Below are 19,047 nucleotides of genomic sequence, written 5' to 3'. Positions count from 1 at the left end.
CGGGGCGTTTCTTAATCGTAGAAACACACGCTTTCGTACATAAAACAGCTAATGACGTCCTCCGATTTTTAATGGCGAAGGGAGGTATAAAGAGAGATGCATCAAGGTGAGGCAGGACTTGCAGACGATGCGCAGACGACTAGCAGACGACACGTGAGGGAATGCAAACGGAAAGGGAAATCAATGGAGAGGGCGTTGACGCACCTCTTGTGAGTGCGTTAACACACGAGTGTTCCGTTGGCGCGCCGCGCATTTCCTCCTCCTCGGTCCTACGTACGCGTGAGGCGAGATTCTCCTCTCCTGGCATCTTTTTTTTTCTGCTCGTTTTTTTATTACGCCTTTTTTTTTTTTCTCTCCTCGCATCCGCCGGGGCAGGCTGGCGCTTCGGCGAGTCAAACAAGCTCCACAGAAGACGGCGAGCCGGCACAGCAGCAGCAGCAGCAGCAGACGTTGCGAGCTCTCCAGCAGACGATCAACACCGGCGCGTGTCGTCTGCCCAGGAACGTATACGATATATTGACAGAGAAGGAAGCAGAAGAAGAAGCAGACGACAGACAGACAGAACATGGGCAGCAACAACGCATTCGATGACCACCGGCTCGACTACGCCAAGCTGCATTTCGACACCAACGCCATCCATGCCGGACAGGAGCCCGATCAATGGACTTCGCGCGCCGTGGTGCCGCCAATCTCGCTGGCTACGACGTTCAAGCAGCGAGCCCCGGCAGAACCGTTCGTGAGTACAGCTGTCTGTACCATGTGCACTAAAAGGACGTGTCATACTTAGGGGGAGTAGTATTTCGAAACTCATGATAATGCGGATTACCAAAAAATGCCTGCAGACTGGCGTCAGAAAGATGTCTGTCTATAGATTAGATATGAAGCCTATGCAGACAAGCGCTTCTTAAAGAGATACTTGCTCAAAATGTTATATCGACCTCCATATTTGCCAAAGTTATACGTGGAAAGTATTGTTGCTTGAACGCAGAAGTGCGAGTTGCAAGCGCTCAGAACCAGAAAAAAAAAAGAAAGTACACTTTCAAAGCACGCAAGTAATGACATTTAGCTTGAAGGTAGGGTTTCAGTCTAGTTTCACGCTGACTGTAACTCTTAACTCTTGCTTACGTTCGAAGCAGCTGCGTGTCGTCTGCTTCGCGCCACAGCGAGTGCTGACGTCTGCAAAGCGCCGCGTTCCTGGTTTACGTTCTTCTATATGTTGTATTTTTCTTCTTCTTCTTGCGAGTGTGGCAATCTGTTGAGGCGAATAATAGCCGCGCGCCGAGAATGGAAAGGCGGAACCGCGCTACAGCTGACGCAAGGAGCGGGCAAAAACGAAGGCTTCAACTCCGTGTCAGGTAACGTACTGCGTGTCTCCGCCACGTGTTCCTATACGGAAACGCGTCGTTGGCCGCGCGCGCTCTTTCAAAAATAATCTAGACGGACTTCGAGGGCCGTCGACCGACTCGTCGGAGCGGCAGTGATAAAACGACGGCGACTGGCCTTGGTGAAAAAAGTGAACGCAGCCGTATATCAGTGTTCACTTATCGCGGCTAATATGCACTGTAAATGCAGCACTGTCGAGATTACTCGTTGCGTACGGCACTATACACTTCGCGACAGTAGAGAGTTTTAGATTAGGGGACGCAAGCGGCTTGCGTACGCAAGAACTAGGGGCCACGGTACTGCGCATGCACGGACATCTACGTAGTTGTCTGCGCATGCGCAGTACCGAGGCCCCTAGTTCTTGCGTATGCAAGCCGTTTGCGTCCCCTAAACTAAAACTATAAAGTGTTTCTACAAGGCACCGCTTTGCCACGGACGCTCAGACGGGGCCGTTCGAACCGCAACGTTTCCCGGGAAAATTAATGGTGTCCTAGGACATACGATTTGCCGAAACATCGTCCATGCGGCTTCAACCAACACAGTTTCTTTGCAAACTTATAATATTAAACATAGTGCGTTAAAAGTTCAGCAACACGCAGTGATTATGTACAGTGCCGCCCACTGCTATGTAGAGCGCGCAAGCGGCCGGCTTTGCTGTGCAAGGCGACACCTGGCGGCAGTTGCTGGGTCCGTGATAGTGTGTCCAGGAGCATGCGCGGCCTGATAGACATGCAGAACTGTTTTTGACGAGTGGCGACGTTGAAAAGCGCCTTTGTTTGCCCAAATCTGCACTCGGCCTGCGGGCGCTTGCGGCACCGCAATTGCCACAAAATAAAGCGTATGGGCTGATAACGCGCGCCGGTCCTTAATTTCGCAACAAATGAAGCGCGCTCAAGGTCTGTTCGAGATAACAAAGACGCTTACGAACATCACCCCTGGGTTAAATGCAACACGCGCAAGTTTGCATGTTTATTAGGCCGCGCATGCTGCTGGGCACGCTATCTCGGATCCAGCAACCGCCGCCAGGTGTCGCCCCGCAGAGCGAAGACGGCCGTTCGCGCGCTCTACACAGCAGTGGACGGCACCGTACGTGCTCAGTCCTATCTCCTTGCTGTAGAAAGTCAGATAACAAAGATTCTACAAATACTTCTACTACCCATAATTCAGGCGATAGCTAAACGATTGTAGCGATAGAGTTCCCCTTTAGTAACTAGAGTAGGAAACTGTAAGCATGAAACACATTTTCGAGATAACCGGTTGGCGTGCGACACGACACATTTCGCGTAAGTGTTTCAACATGACGCCGCTTCACCACCGATGCTCTCACAGACGGGGCTTTTCAAACCCGGTGTGGATGCTATAATGATATGGCAAATATATACTGTAAAAGGTTTCGCATTCATTTGTAAAGCCGAACGCGTCTTCTTTCTTTTTTAATGCATCTTACTATGCGCAGCAATTCACAAATGAATTCATGCCGACACGCTATCCAACTATTCCCCCGCCGCAGTATAACTTAGGGGCTATGGCGTTGCGCCGCTGAAATCGAAGTTGCTGGTTGGATCTCGGCCCCGGCGGTCGGCCTCACTTCGATGTGGAGCCGAAATGCAAACAACATCATCGTGTGCCTTGATTTTGGTGCACGTTAAAAAAAAATCAAAACGCGGCTGGTCAAATTAATCTAGACTCCCCCACTAGGGCGTGCCTCATAATCGGATATAGTGCATGGTTCTAACACGTCAAATTCCAGATTTTTTTAAAGATTCGTATAAGCATTTAAAAAGCAGTCGAAGAGCAGCGCGTTGAATATTAAAGAGCAGCGCGTGGAATTTAAAAACGCCGTGCAGCAGCGCGTGGAATATTAGCAGTTCATTCGCCACATCATCACCGAAGAAAACCAGGTACACGACGCGACCAACATAAATATTTTTATTTAGCAATACGTAAAGTGCGGATATAATGCTTGATATGTAAACTAATTATTATGTTCGGTTAAAGCGAAAATAGAGGAACAAGAAGACAGGCCTGACTGCGTTTGTTATGAAGCGAAGGGTGATTTATAGTCAAACCTCCCTGTAACGAAACACGATATAAAGAAATAATGAATATAACGAAGTGAACTTACCCTAAAATGCCCATAGAGATTCATGGTGGCAGCACATGCAATAATTGATATAGCGATTTATTAGATATAACGAATCCTGGCTCCCCCTCTACTTCGCTATAACGAGGCTTTGCTTTAATTATTAACAGAGGAAGTTAAGACTTCTTTATTTCACGCCTCAACCTCGGTGCGATGACTATTTGTGGCGTCACGCATTTTTTAAGTACATTCCCGTGTCCGGGCTGTGTGCGGTATAGAAGAGCTCCCAGGCGTTGCCTTGGTTTATTTTCGAATGCAATTTCACTTCGTTCTGTTCTATCAACAAGGCACTGCTACGTTATGTGACGTCACGGGAAACTGGCGCGGGGAGTTTAAAGGAAACGTCGCCTATTGCCTTTAGGCCTTGCGTCGTTTCCGGGCATTCAAAGCTTCCGGTCCTGATACGAATAATCTCTGCAGTTCCAGAAACGTACAATTAACCTGTTAAGTCTAAAACCGAATCACTAGCGAATCGAAACCGTGACCTCGCGCTCGGCAGCCCAACGCCATTCAGAGCCACCGCGGTGAGTTCGAGCTCTTACGGTGCGCGCGCCTGCGTATTATAAGCCTCACCAACTGTACACATGTAGAACTCCTGAATCGCATGTGCACTGCATAAAATAGAAAATAAAATTAGAGTCATCTTGCTGTTTTTCATGTTGTAGCCCCCTGCTGCCGAGCCATCGGTCAATACGGGAGTGTTTTCAAAAAGCACACAAGAGAAACACTTGTACTATACATGAAAGGGAACACAGGAGCGCGTGTCAGATAGCCTCGAACCCTGCTATGGCGATACGCGGCGGCCGCCGTCGAAAACAATGTGGAAAGGGGGACGCTGTTCTAATAACCGTTGGTACTCCCACCATGGGTCTGTTGCACAAAGTGCGGAACTTCTGCTCGCCAGCGCACAGTGATAACTGTTTGGTATTGCGGTTACTGGTAACTTCGGCCGCCGAAGCGTGGCCAAAAGTAGCACTCCTTAATTTAAGGCGTAAGAAACTGATCGCGTCAATTGATATTAAAAAAAAAAATGATTGAAAATACGAGACAAGGTCTAAAAGTTCTGTCATACGGTTGCACAAAGAACAAAAAAAATAATAAAAATGACTCGCTATAAGTCACTGCGGCACATAACCGTCTTACCAGCTTTCGGCGCCCAGTGAAACGTCGTAAGCTGCCGTTTTCGACAAACGCAGGCGCGGTGGGAGTGCCAACAGTTAGCGGAAGAGCGCCCCCCTTTCCTCTCCGTTTTCGACAGCGCCATCCGCGTATCGCTCTAGCTCGGTTTCGAGGCTATTTGCCACGCGTTCGCGTGTTCCCTTTCATATTCATGGAGGTAGAAAAATACTTCCTCCATGCATATTGCTCACGATATGTACTTTACCCGCACTGTTGTGAGCATAAACGCGAGCGAGCGCAGATGGTGGCATAGCGCGACTTGCGTTTTTTTCCCTCTCTCTCTCTCTCTCCTCGTGTGGCCAACGAACGGCATTTAGAGCACGTCTGGTCATTTTACAACGTAAACAATGAAAGCATGCAATGACCGCGTCAATCCTACTCGAGGCAAAAATTACGGGGCGACATATATGGGTCTCGATGACGGAACGATTCGGATTGAAAGGACGCGTCTCGAGAACGCAGACCAGACGAGAGGGACAGGTGTGTTCACAGCGATGAGCTTACCTATAGAGTAGGGTTGCGGCTTATTGTGCGAACTGAAATAATTGAGTTCTCCGATAAACGTGTATACGCTCAGGAACTTGGGCCTCTGCGCAACAGCCGCTTCTTATTCTTCTTTCTGGGGTTTAACGTGCCAAAACCAGTTCTGATTATGAGGCAGGCCGTAGTGGAGGGCTCCGGATTAATTTTGACCACCTGGGGTTCTTTAACGTGCACTAGAGCAACAGACGCGGCTCTTCTGAAGCACTCATTCCAAACCGATGGGGGCGAAATGCGAAAACACCCGTGTACTTAGATTTAGGTGCACGTTAAAGAACCCCAGGTGGTCCAAATTTCCGGAGTCCCCCACTACGGCGTGCCTCATAATCAGAACTGGTTTTGGCACGTAAAACCCTATACTTTTTTTTTCATTCCAAACCGTGTCTACATACGTGCACAGGTTTTAGAGCAAATAGCTTTTTGCATCTTTCGGATGTTTTGGTGGATGATCGGCGGTCAGACTCAACAAGCAAAACGCTCGTTCTCTTGATCGTCTATGGGCGGACGATGGTTGGATGATGGTCGGTCGGTGGTCAGACACGGCAAGGAAAACGTTCGGTCGTTCGTTCATTCGGGCTGTTCGCTTACTTTCTCAAAAATCGCCGATGCAGTGTCCTTTTAGAGCGCAAAGCGTTGCGCTCTAAAAAGGAAAAGAGAAGATGGGGAGACAATAGAACACGTCACACGCAGACATAAGTATGGTCGACAAGAATTCCAGCACAGCTATAGATATATGTGAGCCTCATATCGCGTTGAAGCACGGACTTTTGGAAACGAGGTATTCAGCGCATTTAGATTAACTTATTGGAACTTGCTCAGCAGCACATCGCGACAACCGTCGGCTGTTTATCATACGTAGACGTATCAAGCTTATACATACGTGTATGAAATAACGTAAATATAAGCCTTTCTTTCCAATGTACTCGAGCTTCACTTTTCATTGGGTTTATAAAGTAGTAAATATTGAATATTGATATCCGCAAATTTCACTATTTGAAAGCCCCTAGTCTGAATAACATCGCTTGAATTAAATCGCACGCCACGGGGCAAGAACCGAACGACGCGCCGTCGCGGACGGGTCAACGGCTCGCGTCTTTTCCCACGATAAGACGCCGTGATAAGGCGTCTCCGCCGTTATCGTCTGCGCACAGCTCCCACAAGAGGCGAAATGATAATCAGTCATCCCATGACCGCCTGGTGTAAACAACGGCGAGCGGGTTGGTGTAATCGCACTCGATATATGTGAAATGCGACACACGGCATGCAGACACTCCTAAACAACAACAACAACAACAACAACAACAACAACAACAACAACAACAACAACAACAAACTGGTGTCACCCTGGAAATTCATTTCAAGTGGATGCGTCTTACAAACTCACCGGTTACAATTCGTAAATTGCAATATGTGTCGTAAAGTAATTAACTAAAAAGTTCATTAGTCAGTATTTGTTAATTATAGTTGAATATGTGTTTCGATTTTTCGTGCTAATAATGTCTGCCTCTTCGAATAACCCAGCTCGACGATAAGAATTACGCTAGCTGACACAGGCGATTTTTAAAATTTCGTAAAGCTTAATTTTCAACATCGGATCCACTTCCAAATATGCCAGAGCTGGTCAGAGAGAGAGAATAACATTTTATCGAATGGACAGGAAAGGGGTGTTGGGAGCGGGTGGGTGGGTCCCTATATTCCGAGACTCCACTGGCCCCAGATAAGGAACATTGTATCCGCGGTGGTGCCAACTGCGCTTGAAACTGGTAGCCGAGACCCATTACTAACAGCGATCCACCTTGTTTAGCCGGTAATTTTAATAACTCTACCGTTACCAACTTCAATTATACCAAGGCAGTAACTAAATAGTTACTGCAACTTTTTCTTTAACAATGTAAAGCATACTCGAGTCTGGTGCAACTAAACCCCACGTCTTTCGTGTGATAAAAATCCTGTTAAATCAGTGTTAAACCAATCAGTGGTGAGGGAACTGAAAAGCAGCCTGTATCATTCGTTTTTGGTCTAATCCCCCTCTCCCCACTATCGAGACGGCTACCACTAAGAGTAGCCGTTTCGTTACTGTACAAGCGTAAGTTAATAAACAATGTAGGTTCATTTATTATTAATCTTTACTGTCACTTCATAAGAAAATCATCTGCGCAACATTCTGCAACATGTAACGACAGGCGTCGCCACCGCCGCGGACAACGACTCTTGGGCGCACACTCGAGCCACTCAAAATGCCCATATTCCCACTCAAAATGCGCAATGCCCACTCAATGCCCACTCAAAACGCCCAAAATGCCCATAAAATTGTCCACAGCGCCGCGCGAAAGGCGGCATGACGCCAGAGTCGACGTCATGCTGCGCTGATGTCGTCACTGCATAAAATCCACCAGTTACCAGGGTCGAAACCGGGAGCAAATTGCACACTGACGTCAATCACGTGCTCTCGCAGAAAGAGTTATACGACGCGAAGGGCGGCACTGCGGTGACGAATAGACATTTAACGAAAACCTACATGCTATTACTGAGCAAGCCTCCAACGGCTTCTCGTCCCGGCTTGTTAAGCTTCTCGGCGCTCGAACGCCACGCGTCGCAGAGTTAAAACACGCCATAGTCACTTACGCATATACGCCTGCATGCATTTCTTTCTTCTTCTCTGTTGGTATGACGTCAACCGGCGCACCATCCCAGCGAGGAGCTGTCACGACGGGATCATATTTGTAACCCGCTTCGAACGCAAACGCCTGTCGCCATCCATTCTGGCGACCGCCTCTTGGAAACTGAACGAGCTCTTGCCGCTGCGTTAACGTCAGGCTGTTCCTAATTTATATGTCGGCTTGGCTGATCGCTTTTGCCTATGATTAAAGGCATGTATAGAATCACGGGAGAGTTGACGAGGCGCGTTGCAAATGCGTAGTGCATAGATAACGCGTACGTGGCACGGAACGTATAAAGTATATAAAGACAGGACAAGCATCAAGCGCTGTAACTTATGGCTTCCTGTTTATCATCGCTCAAAAAAAAAAAAAAAAGACAGACAACCGAATCGAGTGTCTTTTAAAGTTTGTCTTTTGTTTCACGGAAAACAAAACCACTCGCAGGCCCGTATGATTACAGCTAAGCGATCGATTGTATAACGCCGTCAGCGTTATCAGGATCGGCCCGCCTATACTCCTTTGATAATACGCTGCCTCCGGCGGGATCGGCCCACGTTATAAACTTCATTGAAACCCTCGGGAGGACACGCATCATGCACTGGAATCAGGATCGGCCCACTGTTGCCTTTGATAATACACTGCCTCCTAGATTGCCCCCCCCCCCCCCCGCTTTTATTTTACGTCGACACCAGGAACGAAGGACGGCGAGTGTTACGTACAATACCATCGCATTAAAGAAATCGATATATTTAGGGGACAAGTAAGAACAAGAATGAGGGCGAAGCGTTCGTTTAGTGTCGCTCCCAAACTGCGGCGCCGGTGACGTCAACGCGATACATAATTGATTCGATGATTCGGTACTATACATAAAGGTTCGGACTTTCGTTACGAAGAAAAGATTCGGGCTTTCGTTACGTTGTCGTTTACTTTTGCGTGTAGTGCAATTATCCCTTAATGATCAACATTCTTAAACAATTCTTAATCAGATTCGGGGATGTAGAAGATGCCTGTGACGCAGCGGCGAGCTGCTTCGGAAATGAGAACCTCGTGTCGTCGACCACCTTTCGATTTCACCTCGTTCTACGACATACACCACACCAATTAGCAAGCTGTTTCAAAATGCTTTCCTACAATTTGGAATCGCCCATTTCTTGTTCTCCATTTTTCCCCCTCAGCGTCGATAACGCACATCGGCGTTCTCCGTCTGAGGTCGCGGGTTCGACTCGTAGCCGCGGCAGCCGCATTGCAATAGGAGCATAGAGATCTCTCCGCATAGAGAAGATCAGCATAGGGCACCAATCACGAAGATTCAAAGAGGCACACCGAATCAGCTTAGATTGACAAAGTATTCTTGAAGAACTGTTACTTTCGTTGATTTCGCCGTAGTTCGTCGATCAGTCAAATCGCAGTACTATAACGAACCTCGATTTAACGAAATTCGCGATGTAACGAACTATTTTTAGTTCCAGCTTCTAGTTCCATTGAATTAACGAAACCTCGAATTAACGAAATTCGCGATTTAACGATGTTTTTCACTGTAAGTACAACTTCGTTATATCGAGGTTCGATTGTATTAGAAAAGAAAATGATGGCTAACGTCTCATTTTTTTTTTTTTTTGATTTCGCGCCAGAGTCCCACGGTAGGTCAATAATTGGGACGTCACGAATTGCAAAGTATTAATTTTTTTTCGCATTTCGGTCGTTGTCGTTCAGCAAAATTTCTTGAAACAGATGTTCAGTCTAATTAGCTCTTTTATATTACAGTGTAGTCCGTTCTTACCGTTAAAAAATTAGCTAGGTTCCCAGCAGACGGCTTCAAAAATCAATGACGTCACGGCGATCGGCGTCGCAACCAATCTTTCCATTCTGCGCCATTACTGGCTCACCAAGCGTCATATCGCAATAAGGGCGTTTTCCTTTTCGTTTATTTTTTTTTCTATTTATATATTCTGGATTTTTACTTCATACTAACAGAGCAGAACTCATTTTTCTCTTTAGTGTTACTTTAAAAAACAAACAGGCTGTAGAAGTTCATCCGGAAAGCCCCTTGCTGCGGAGTCCTCATAGCCCGCCTGCCGCACCGTTCCGTTTTTGATCCGAGAGCCTCTACCCATTCACTCTGTCGGGCAGGTGGTACACGTTTACATACCGCCGTCATTCGCATCCACAGATCGGGCTGCAGGCGGAAGAACTGCGCACAAAAGTGCTCCACGCCTTTCGCTGCTACATGTTTTCCCTCTCTGTAACGACCGGCTGCAAGACACGATGCCGCGGCGCGCACGCGCCTGAGCTGTAATTTGGGTAAATAAAGAAGAAAAAAAACAAAAAAAAAATGTAAGCTTTCCGCATATGCGCGACGTGCTCGCTATTTGTGCAGTCCGCGTGATCGTCGTGGCAGTTAAAAGGAAGGTGCTTTGAAAAAAAAAAAAAAGTCAGTGTGGAGGACGCTTAAGCTTCGCCTTTAAGAGTGGAACGCGATAGCATTCAAAGACCCCTCAATGCTTATCAGGCTTCCCGGCAACTGAAGCTTTCTTATTTTTTCTCCACCTTCGCCTCTGCGCACCGCTACCGTTTTACGCTGCCGAGGAGGCAAGCGCCATCTGGATGGTGTTTCTGCAAGTAACATACCCGGACCACGGCCGCCTGGATCGGCGCGCGCGGAGGGGTTCCTCCTGCCGCGCGCGTCGATCCAGGCGGCTGTGGCCTGTTGTGCCATAGCACCTGCCATCATCGCCACCCGTCCCTCTGGGTCCTGCCGACTAGTCGCCAACGGGAGGCGGCGACACAATACGGCGCGGGGGGACCTCGGCAACTGCCCCGTCTGTGTCCTGCCGACGTGCAAGCAGCCCCGGCCATCATCGCCACCCGTCCCTCGGGGTCCTGTCGACGAGTCGCCAGGGGGACGCGACGACACAATGCGACGCGAGTGACGTCAGCAACCGTCCCCTCTTCCTCCTGTCGACGAGGAGCCGCCGCCAAGGGGATTTAAGGAGGAACCGGCCCATTGTTAAGCCAGAGAGTCGCTACCGGCCGCCCCGTCGGTCTGGTGCGCTCTTACAAGCTCTTACTGCTTTGACCAGCTATCCCCAGCTAATGGCAGCTATTACCAGCTATTACCTGCTATTCCTGCTATATCTGTACATATTTGTACATACTGTATAAAGCTTTCGTCTCCTCTTCGCCTGCTTCAAGACTCAGTCTCTCGCCCCGGACCCCGAGTCGCAATAGTGGATGGCAGCTATGGGATTGGCGAACCAGTATCTGAACAGCGGATGGCAAGCTGCGAGATACGAGGAGCGAAGACGCCTGCTACACCGCTCGATGGCAGCTACCAGATCGACCGGCGTCAACCACTTTGGCTGGGTGAGTGCCCGATGTTTGCTTTTCTTGTCGCCAGACCTCTCTAGCACAGGCAGATGTTAGTAGAGTTTTGTTGTTTTGGTAGGCTAGTATTACGAATTTACCTTCCTTGAATAGTCGATTCTAGTTTAAGGTAAGGGTACATTTTGTGGGCAAGCAACACGAGGAACGAGATCGCGATGGAGGAATTCCAAGTTCAGGACCTCATTCAAATTTGCGAGGAGTTGGGCATTTCCGCCGGCTCCGAAAAAGCAAGGAAAGCGATTCTCGACGTGATGCGAGCGGAGGACGTGACGACCGAGGAAGCCGAAGAGGCTTGGGAAATGATTGTGGAGAGAAAGCTCGAGGCAAAAGAACGCGAGAGACGTGAGAGGCGCGAGCTGGAAGCGAAAGAGCACGTAAGTCCCGAGGAAAAGGCAAGGCGAGAGAGCCGTCGACAGAATCAAACATGGATATGGCGCACAGCACGATATCATCTCCACACCTTCAGGGCGGGCGAGAATATGGTTAAATTTCTTGCTGGTTTTGAAAAAGTGTGCGAAGGAGAAGGTGTCAACCAGGACCTCTGGTCCGAGCGGTTGATCCTGTTGCTCCCTTGTAGTCTCGCGTGCGTTTTGGAAAGTCTGCTTGATGAGGAGAAGCGGGACTACGATGAAGCTAAGAAGGCTTTATTGAGTCATTTTGATGCTGTAAGTCAGGCCGACTGCCAGAACCAATTTGATGGCCACAATGCCGAGCCTTTCGAGGAGAGACCGCGTATTGAGATGGCTACTAGCTCAGTGCACCAGGGAAATGCTATGTTGCAATCGGTGCACACGCTTATCGACGAGCGCGAACACATTGTTGCGCCACTGTCTAAAGAAGCCGCTTTGGAAATTGTGGCTGACGACGAAGGCCAGAGAGAAATTCTGCGCCCTTTCGATGGCAGCGATACGCTCAGGCTATTCAAGCAGAGACCGCAGGGCAAGCTGGCTAGCTCAGATGGCGTCGGATGCAGTTATGTTCTGTTAGAAGTACAGACATCTAGCGACGACCACGAGGCTAGCTTGGTTTTGCCGCCCGGAGCTATGTCGTTGCGACGAGAAGGCAGGGCGCCTGCGAGTACGAGTGCCGAGACCGCGAGCTTTGTAAGCCGCGCCGAGGGCAAACGACGAAGGCGCAAGCCGAGAAAGTCGGACTCGGGCGGCGATACGGGCCAGGTCAAGCGCTCCAACAGCCAAGCCGTTAGGAAAAAGCGGAGTAGGGTGAACCCGAAGCTTAGGCGGCTGCTGAAATCTAGAATAGGCGTGAGGCGCGTCGCAAGAGAAAGGTTTGCACATGAACTCAGACGTCGCAAATGCCGCCAGTTCTTAGTGGTGTCAAGGCATTGTAAGCAGAACAACGTAGCGAAGCGTCGGGTATGCTCGATAGTCTGCTGCAATGGCCTCTCCCTTTTTGGGGGAAAGAAAGGCGACTGCCCAGCTGTCCAAGGGACAGCGCGCACGCGGGTCCGTGAATGCGCCGCTCTCCCAGTATTTGTTGGCCGCGGGTCGAAAGTCGCCGGTGCTTGCAGCTCTTGTTTCTTCTTGTGTCGCGACTGGACTACGCGTAGACCTGAGGATGGGAGACCCTCTCGAGCGCGTCTGAAACGACGTGTTTGCGCACACCTAGCGATTAAGAGCATACCACCTTGAAAGCCGATTTTATTGTCTTTTTAGTAATAATTTTGTTTTGTTTGTTTCGTTGCGTTAAAGTTCAGTCGCGTGTTGAGCCTATGAAAGGTTGGATGTGCAGAGAAGAGCGCATCTTTTATGCTCTGGTCCCTTTTATTCGCGAGACACCGACATTTTTTAGTTTGTTAATCATTTTACTGAGATCTGATTGCTGAACGCTCAAAGCGTCAGTGTTTTCATTTGTTTGTTGTTTTTACGTTTAACCTAGGCTAGACAAAGCCTAAATGCTTAATTTAGATTGACTTGTTTTTGTATTGTACGCGTTAGTTGTGTCAGTGTATAATTTTGATTCACTTTTGCTTTCATGTCGTTAGTGTGAGTTTTAGTATTTGTTTGTTTTTTGTTAGGACCGCTTCTGTGCTTTATAAATGTGGTGCTCGTTTTGCCGAGCGCATTTTGACAGCAATAAGTGGAGGGCTATTTCTTTATGCGGTGACAGTTGTCGGATTTCATTAAGCACTTTTGCGAAGTGGCGCCCAAGCGCATAGATTAGCTACGCTTAGCCTTTGCGCCACGGCTTTCGGGGGCAAAATTAAGTCATCTTCGGCAACCTTGATCTTTGGCAACCCGCCCGCATTACAGTTGAGAATCGCTTGCGACGCAATTCTGATTTGATTAAGACTCGCGCATTGACAATTAAAAAAAAAAAAAAAGGAGGTCCGTATTTCGAATTTCTCTCTCAGATACGTGTCTCGTGTTGTTCAGGATTTTTTGTTGTTGTTGTTTTAATTTGTTTTGTTTTGTTTAGCGTAGCCAGATCTCGAAAAATGCTTTGTTCGATGATTTTGGTCTGGCGGTTTGGAGAGCATTCGGAGGGTGCTTGCTTTGGCGGGAGTGGTTTGGCGTTGTTGATTCTTGGTCGTTCCAGTGGACATTATCAGGACCGAGCAGCAGAAAAGACCACCGGCGGGAAAAGCGGCAGAGCCGATACCTCCAGACCATCCTAGACGTCGCCCAACCGGCGCATCCATTCTTCCGAGCCGCGTCGGACAGCTCGACCTCTGGATGCATTGTCTGGCGGCGGGGGTGCTGTTGTGCCATAGCACCTGCCATCATCGCCACCCGTCCCTCTGGGTCCTGCCGACTAGTCGCCAACGGGAGGCGGCGACACAATACGGCGCGGGGGGACCTCGGCAACTGCCCCGTCTGTGTCCTGCCGACGTGCAAGCAGCCCCGGCCATCATCGCCACCCGTCCCTCGGGGTCCTGTCGACGAGTCGCCAGGGGGACGCGACGACACAATGCGACGCGAGTGACGTCAGCAACCGTCCCCTCTTCCTCCTGTCGACGAGGAGCCGCCGCCAAGGGGATTTAAGGAGGAACCGGCCCATTGTTAAGCCAGAGAGTCGCTACCGGCCGCCCCGTCGGTCTGGTGCGCTCTTACAAGCTCTTACTGCTTTGACCAGCTATCCCCAGCTAATGGCAGCTATTACCAGCTATTACCTGCTATTCCTGCTATATCTGTACATATTTGTACATACTGTATAAAGCTTTCGTCTCCTCTTCGCCTGCTTCAAGACTCAGTCTCTCGCCCCGGACCCCGAGTCGCAATAGGCCGGACGCGCCGCTGTATGGATGGTAGAAATACTGGAAAAGGGGTTTGTGGTTTGAGTTTCCTCGTGACAGAATTACGTTTTCTCGTATATTCAAATTACAATTCGGCGCTACCATTCCTGTAGGTTGTGGTTAAGTCGTACTTTACAATAGAGAGTTTTAGAATAGGAGCCCCAAACGTTTTGGGGCCCCAAAGAAATAGCGTCGACACCACTGCGCATGCGCGAGACGCTAACTGCGTTTGGGTTTTGCGTCGGGCACGCTATTTCGCCGATTTAGCGGGAGCCCCAAAAGCAGCCCCAAAAGTTTTGCGTCAACTATCATGGCGGCACCCATCGAAGCGGCGGCTCCCCGAGTACCAAACTCGGCTTGATTCGTGGTAACGCGTGAAGTTAGTAAGCTAGGAGAAGTGTCTGCGGTTATCGCTTTCTCTCAACTAACGTGTGTAATGAAGATTGATTCATTAGACGCAGCTGATTCTGAATTGGATTGTCGATTCCATGGCTCGTAGGCCTAACGTGGATTAGCTAGGCTGGTGAAGGCACGTCAAGTTGGTTACTCAACATTAGGCGCAATAAATCGCTTGCTGCTAACAGAATAACATCTTAATTGCAATTAAACGCAAAACCACGAAAGTCAAAATTACTCTTCCTATCATAAAATGGTATAGTTTATTTTAATATTTAGAATAGTTTTTCTTTGACACCGTAGTGGCGCTGCAAGCGCTACACGATATTCGCAAACGCAAAGCCCTATTCTAAAACTCATCACTCTTGCCTGCCCCAAAGCTAACACCCGCAAAGCTCTTTGGGGCCCCAAACTTTTGGGGCCCCTATTCAAACTCTCTAATATTTAACGGAGGTCAACAAAACAAAGACTTCACAAAGGTGATTTCAGAGAGTGGTATTAGATTCCGTGCGACGGCGTGTGTCGTCTACCTGCAGGTGAATAAATGTGTTTCCACTGCGCCGCCGTAGAGAGTAGCGGGGATAATTTGATCACCAGCTTTATCAAAAGCGCTACACGCGCGGCGGTCGGCCGGCGGGGCCAACGTACTTGCTCTCTTTTTATTTTATTTTTTCTTCTTCTCCGGGTTGTCGGGCTCGTTACAGAGCGATAGTACCGGAGGTGGTTGCACAACTGCGTCGGGGTGCGGTGTTATCGACCCCCTGATGGACAAGCAGGCAAAAGTGCTTACTGTGTACCGCGGCTGTACTGAAACAGGGTCGTACGTATATACAAAGAATACACGGCAATTCCGTGTGCGGCATGGATGTGTAGTGAACAACAGTCATGCATAAGCGTATTAAACAAATCCTATGGTTTTTCGTGTCAAAACGACGATCTGATTACGAGGCACGCCGTAGTGAGGGACTCCGGTTTAATTGCGACCACCATGGGGGTTCCTTAACGTGCACCCAATCCACAGTAAACGGGCGTTTTTGCATTTCGCCCCCATCGAAATGAACCCGCGACCTCGTGCTTAGAAGCGCAACGCCAAACCCACTAAGCAACCATGGCTGGTGGGCATAAGCGTTATGAATGTTTGAAGTACGCGTCTGAGTGACTCAGTGAGTTTGCTGGATGGTTAATAAATTAACGAGTTAGGGTATTAAAATTATGTAAGTAATTTGGTCAGTGACTAAGTCGGCGAGTAAGTGAACTGACTAAGCGTATATAAGTGAGATTTGTATAACTATTGACTGAGCGAGCGCGTGAGTATGTTGAGTCTGTAGAATGAGTACAGCACTCATGTTGATGTTCAGCAGCTGCGCCAGCAGAGCAAGCAATAGGCACGCCGCAGCTGTCGAGATAAGGTGACGAACTTTAGTACAGACCTCCTTGACTGATACGACCCACGCAGTCCGGCAAACGACAGAGGTCTATAGTAACGCCGGCGAAGCAAGATCGTCCTCGTTTAACCCTTTTCACTATACGAAGCAAAAAATACGAAAACACATGTTCGCGATGCACGCCATGCCTGCTCAATTTATAATGCACAAAAAAGACATTCTGTAAGGAGAACGTCTCGCCGTAGCGTCCACACCACGTTGTGCGTACACCACGCGTCTATAACAAAAACGTGTTCAGCAGTCGATCTCGCTTTGCGAGCGCATTCACTCCTTTCCCGGTATTTTCTGCAGTATTTGGCAAACGGAGACGGCGGCATCACGTGACCGTCTCGCCGTCGCTTGTTGTTTACACACGGGTCCCTGCCGCTCCAGATCGTCCGTATCGGCCACCCAAACAACACGCTTGCGCGCGCAATGACACCTTCGCACGCGCCATTTTTTATCGAGCGGGAAACATGTCCCAACCGAGATCTCTCGGCGCCGGGATATGGGCACTGATAGCGTTTCCGCTGGCGAAGACCCTCCCCCCCTATACAGTGCCACAGCTGTATCTCGAAAGGCATCGACCACATGGTCTCGCCTTAATGGGACACTAAAGAGAAACAGTTTGATATGTAATAATAAATTACCCTTCTAGCCTCCTAAGACTGTAAGGAAGTGGTTTACTCATATTCTTGTCATCCGCGTTAGAGAAATTTGACTAGTGCTAAATTGATGTAGACCTCTGCGTCGTCCCAGACAGCCGAAAGCAACCTTGAGGTGTGATTCGAAATCACTGAGAGTGCGTGAAAATACCGGACGCGGCAGCAACATGGCAATGTACTACACGTAGTTCCATCTTCCTCTCAGCGTTTAAGCTATGAAAAGCAGTTTTTACCAAAGCAAAAATGAGATCATTTGAGGAGTCAGTTTTTTTTTTTCACGTACGCAGCTATTGGCATCTAACCATGGTATTCAATTAAAAATTGTTCTCCACGTTCATAACAGTAGACAATTTAAAAACCACCTTAAAGAGCGATTATGCCCAACAGCTGTATTCGGGCCTCAGGAGGATAGAGCATACGAAGAGAAAAAAAAAAAACCGCTGAAAATGAGACTAGTGGCGACGCCGCCTTCAACTCGCCGCACTAGTTCGCCATGACGTCATGAATTTTAACGGCGTCATTTCGGGTTTAATTCTTCCATCGGTAAAGATGGGCGACACGCCATACAAAAGAGCAAACGTAAGTTTCACGAATTTCTACAGAACCAAAACGGCCAAAATGCTAACAAAAGAGAAATAAACTTTAAATGCGTGATGCCACACTACCGACGTGGCGTTACGGGCGCGAATTCGAACTTTGACCATTGTTTCTTTACTAATCAAACTGTTCTTAACAATACTTTATCAGTATTACTTGAATTGGTGTTTCTCTCTTTCGCGTCCGTTTAAAGGAAGAAAAAAAAAACGAGCAACATTAAATCAGTTTCAACTAGTAAAGCATAGTACGTTATTACTGGAGAAAATCAAGGGCAAGCTTTTTTTTTTTAAGCACCGGTACGTATACGTCAGTATGACGTCAATGATTTCAAAGTACTTCCGCGTACTTAGTTCCATTATGGCGCAGGAAAGGTTCTCGAAAATTGCTTGTTGAATATGTGGTTCTTTTAGAAGTGAAATGTACTTCTTTCTTTGTAAGCTATAGGCTCGACTAGCTGCATTCAGAATCACCGACGTCAGGTCACGCCGGTGCGGGAAGATTTAAGCGGCGTTGCCACTCGTATTTAGTTTTTGCGACTGCTCTAGCTTACAGTGTGTCACCTGTTACGTGAAGAGCGGCCATTTTCGTATTGTATATACGTAATTATCAAATTAACCTTGACTTAATACTCCTGTTTAGTGTCCATCTAGAGTTCTGCCATGCACCATCAACAGGTCCTTAAACTCCCGTCTTAAGTACGCCAGAGAAACAAATGCGCTTCCCTTACGGAAATTTAGGGCAAAATACAGTGTTTTTTTTTTATGCAAGAAAAGTTTACCGAAGGCTATATGAAAACTCCTTCATAGAAGTGGGTTCACTCTGGGAATAATATAAGCGCGAACTTCAGACGGGACAGTGAGACAGACAAAAGGACAGTAGCTCATCATTCCACAGTACATATAGAAACTGAGCTGGAAATCATTAGAACCTCAACGAGCACAATTAATGATAGTGCATGGGTTGACATGCGATTCCCTCAAGCTCTCCAATTTTTAATGAAAAGGGGTTTGACGAAAACTCGTTTGGTCGGGGATGATCAAGGTAAAGAAAATCGGACGCCGGCCATGGAATAACTACGAGACGCACGGGAGCCGAAACGTCTCGCTTATTTTCTTTTAATGCTTTATTTCGTACTCCGAGTCCGATTTTCTTTACCACTCTCCAGTTTTACTTATTCTCCCTCCATCTCTCGATTTATATACGATTCGAGTTTCCGTTGATTACTGTCTTTATCTGTACTTCCGCGAGTCCTTTTACAGCGCTTCGCTCTTCTGTATTACCCTCCCTTGTCGTCTCACTTAAGCAAAGTAACTGACAGCGATACTACTCGTTCATCCATTTCAAGACATCAGTAATTACACCCTATATACCTTCCGTTCAGACGTACAAACAGCTTGCTATTTTGTCCCTATAGAGTGCGGGC

General features: G+C 48.2%; 1 protein-coding gene across 1 annotated transcript in view; it reads left to right on the top strand.

Moving 5' to 3' along the window:
• The first annotated feature begins 391 nt into the window (after positions 1 to 391).
• The window catches only part of LOC119433211 (cystathionine gamma-lyase-like), a 31,292-nt gene continuing 12,636 nt past the window's right edge, over positions 392 to 19,047 (top strand). Inside the window, 1 exon segment of the mRNA XM_037700367.2 lies at positions 392 to 736. Coding sequence (XP_037556295.2) covers positions 566 to 736 — 171 coding nt within the window. The 5' untranslated portion in view covers positions 392 to 565.

The sequence above is a fragment of the Dermacentor silvarum genome, chromosome 11 (genome assembly GCF_013339745.2).
Source record: "Dermacentor silvarum isolate Dsil-2018 chromosome 11, BIME_Dsil_1.4, whole genome shotgun sequence".
In the NCBI taxonomy this organism is placed as follows: Eukaryota; Metazoa; Arthropoda; class Arachnida; order Ixodida; family Ixodidae; genus Dermacentor; species Dermacentor silvarum.
Note: the sequence above shows the minus strand (reverse complement) of the source record. Positions and strands in the feature narration are given on the sequence as shown.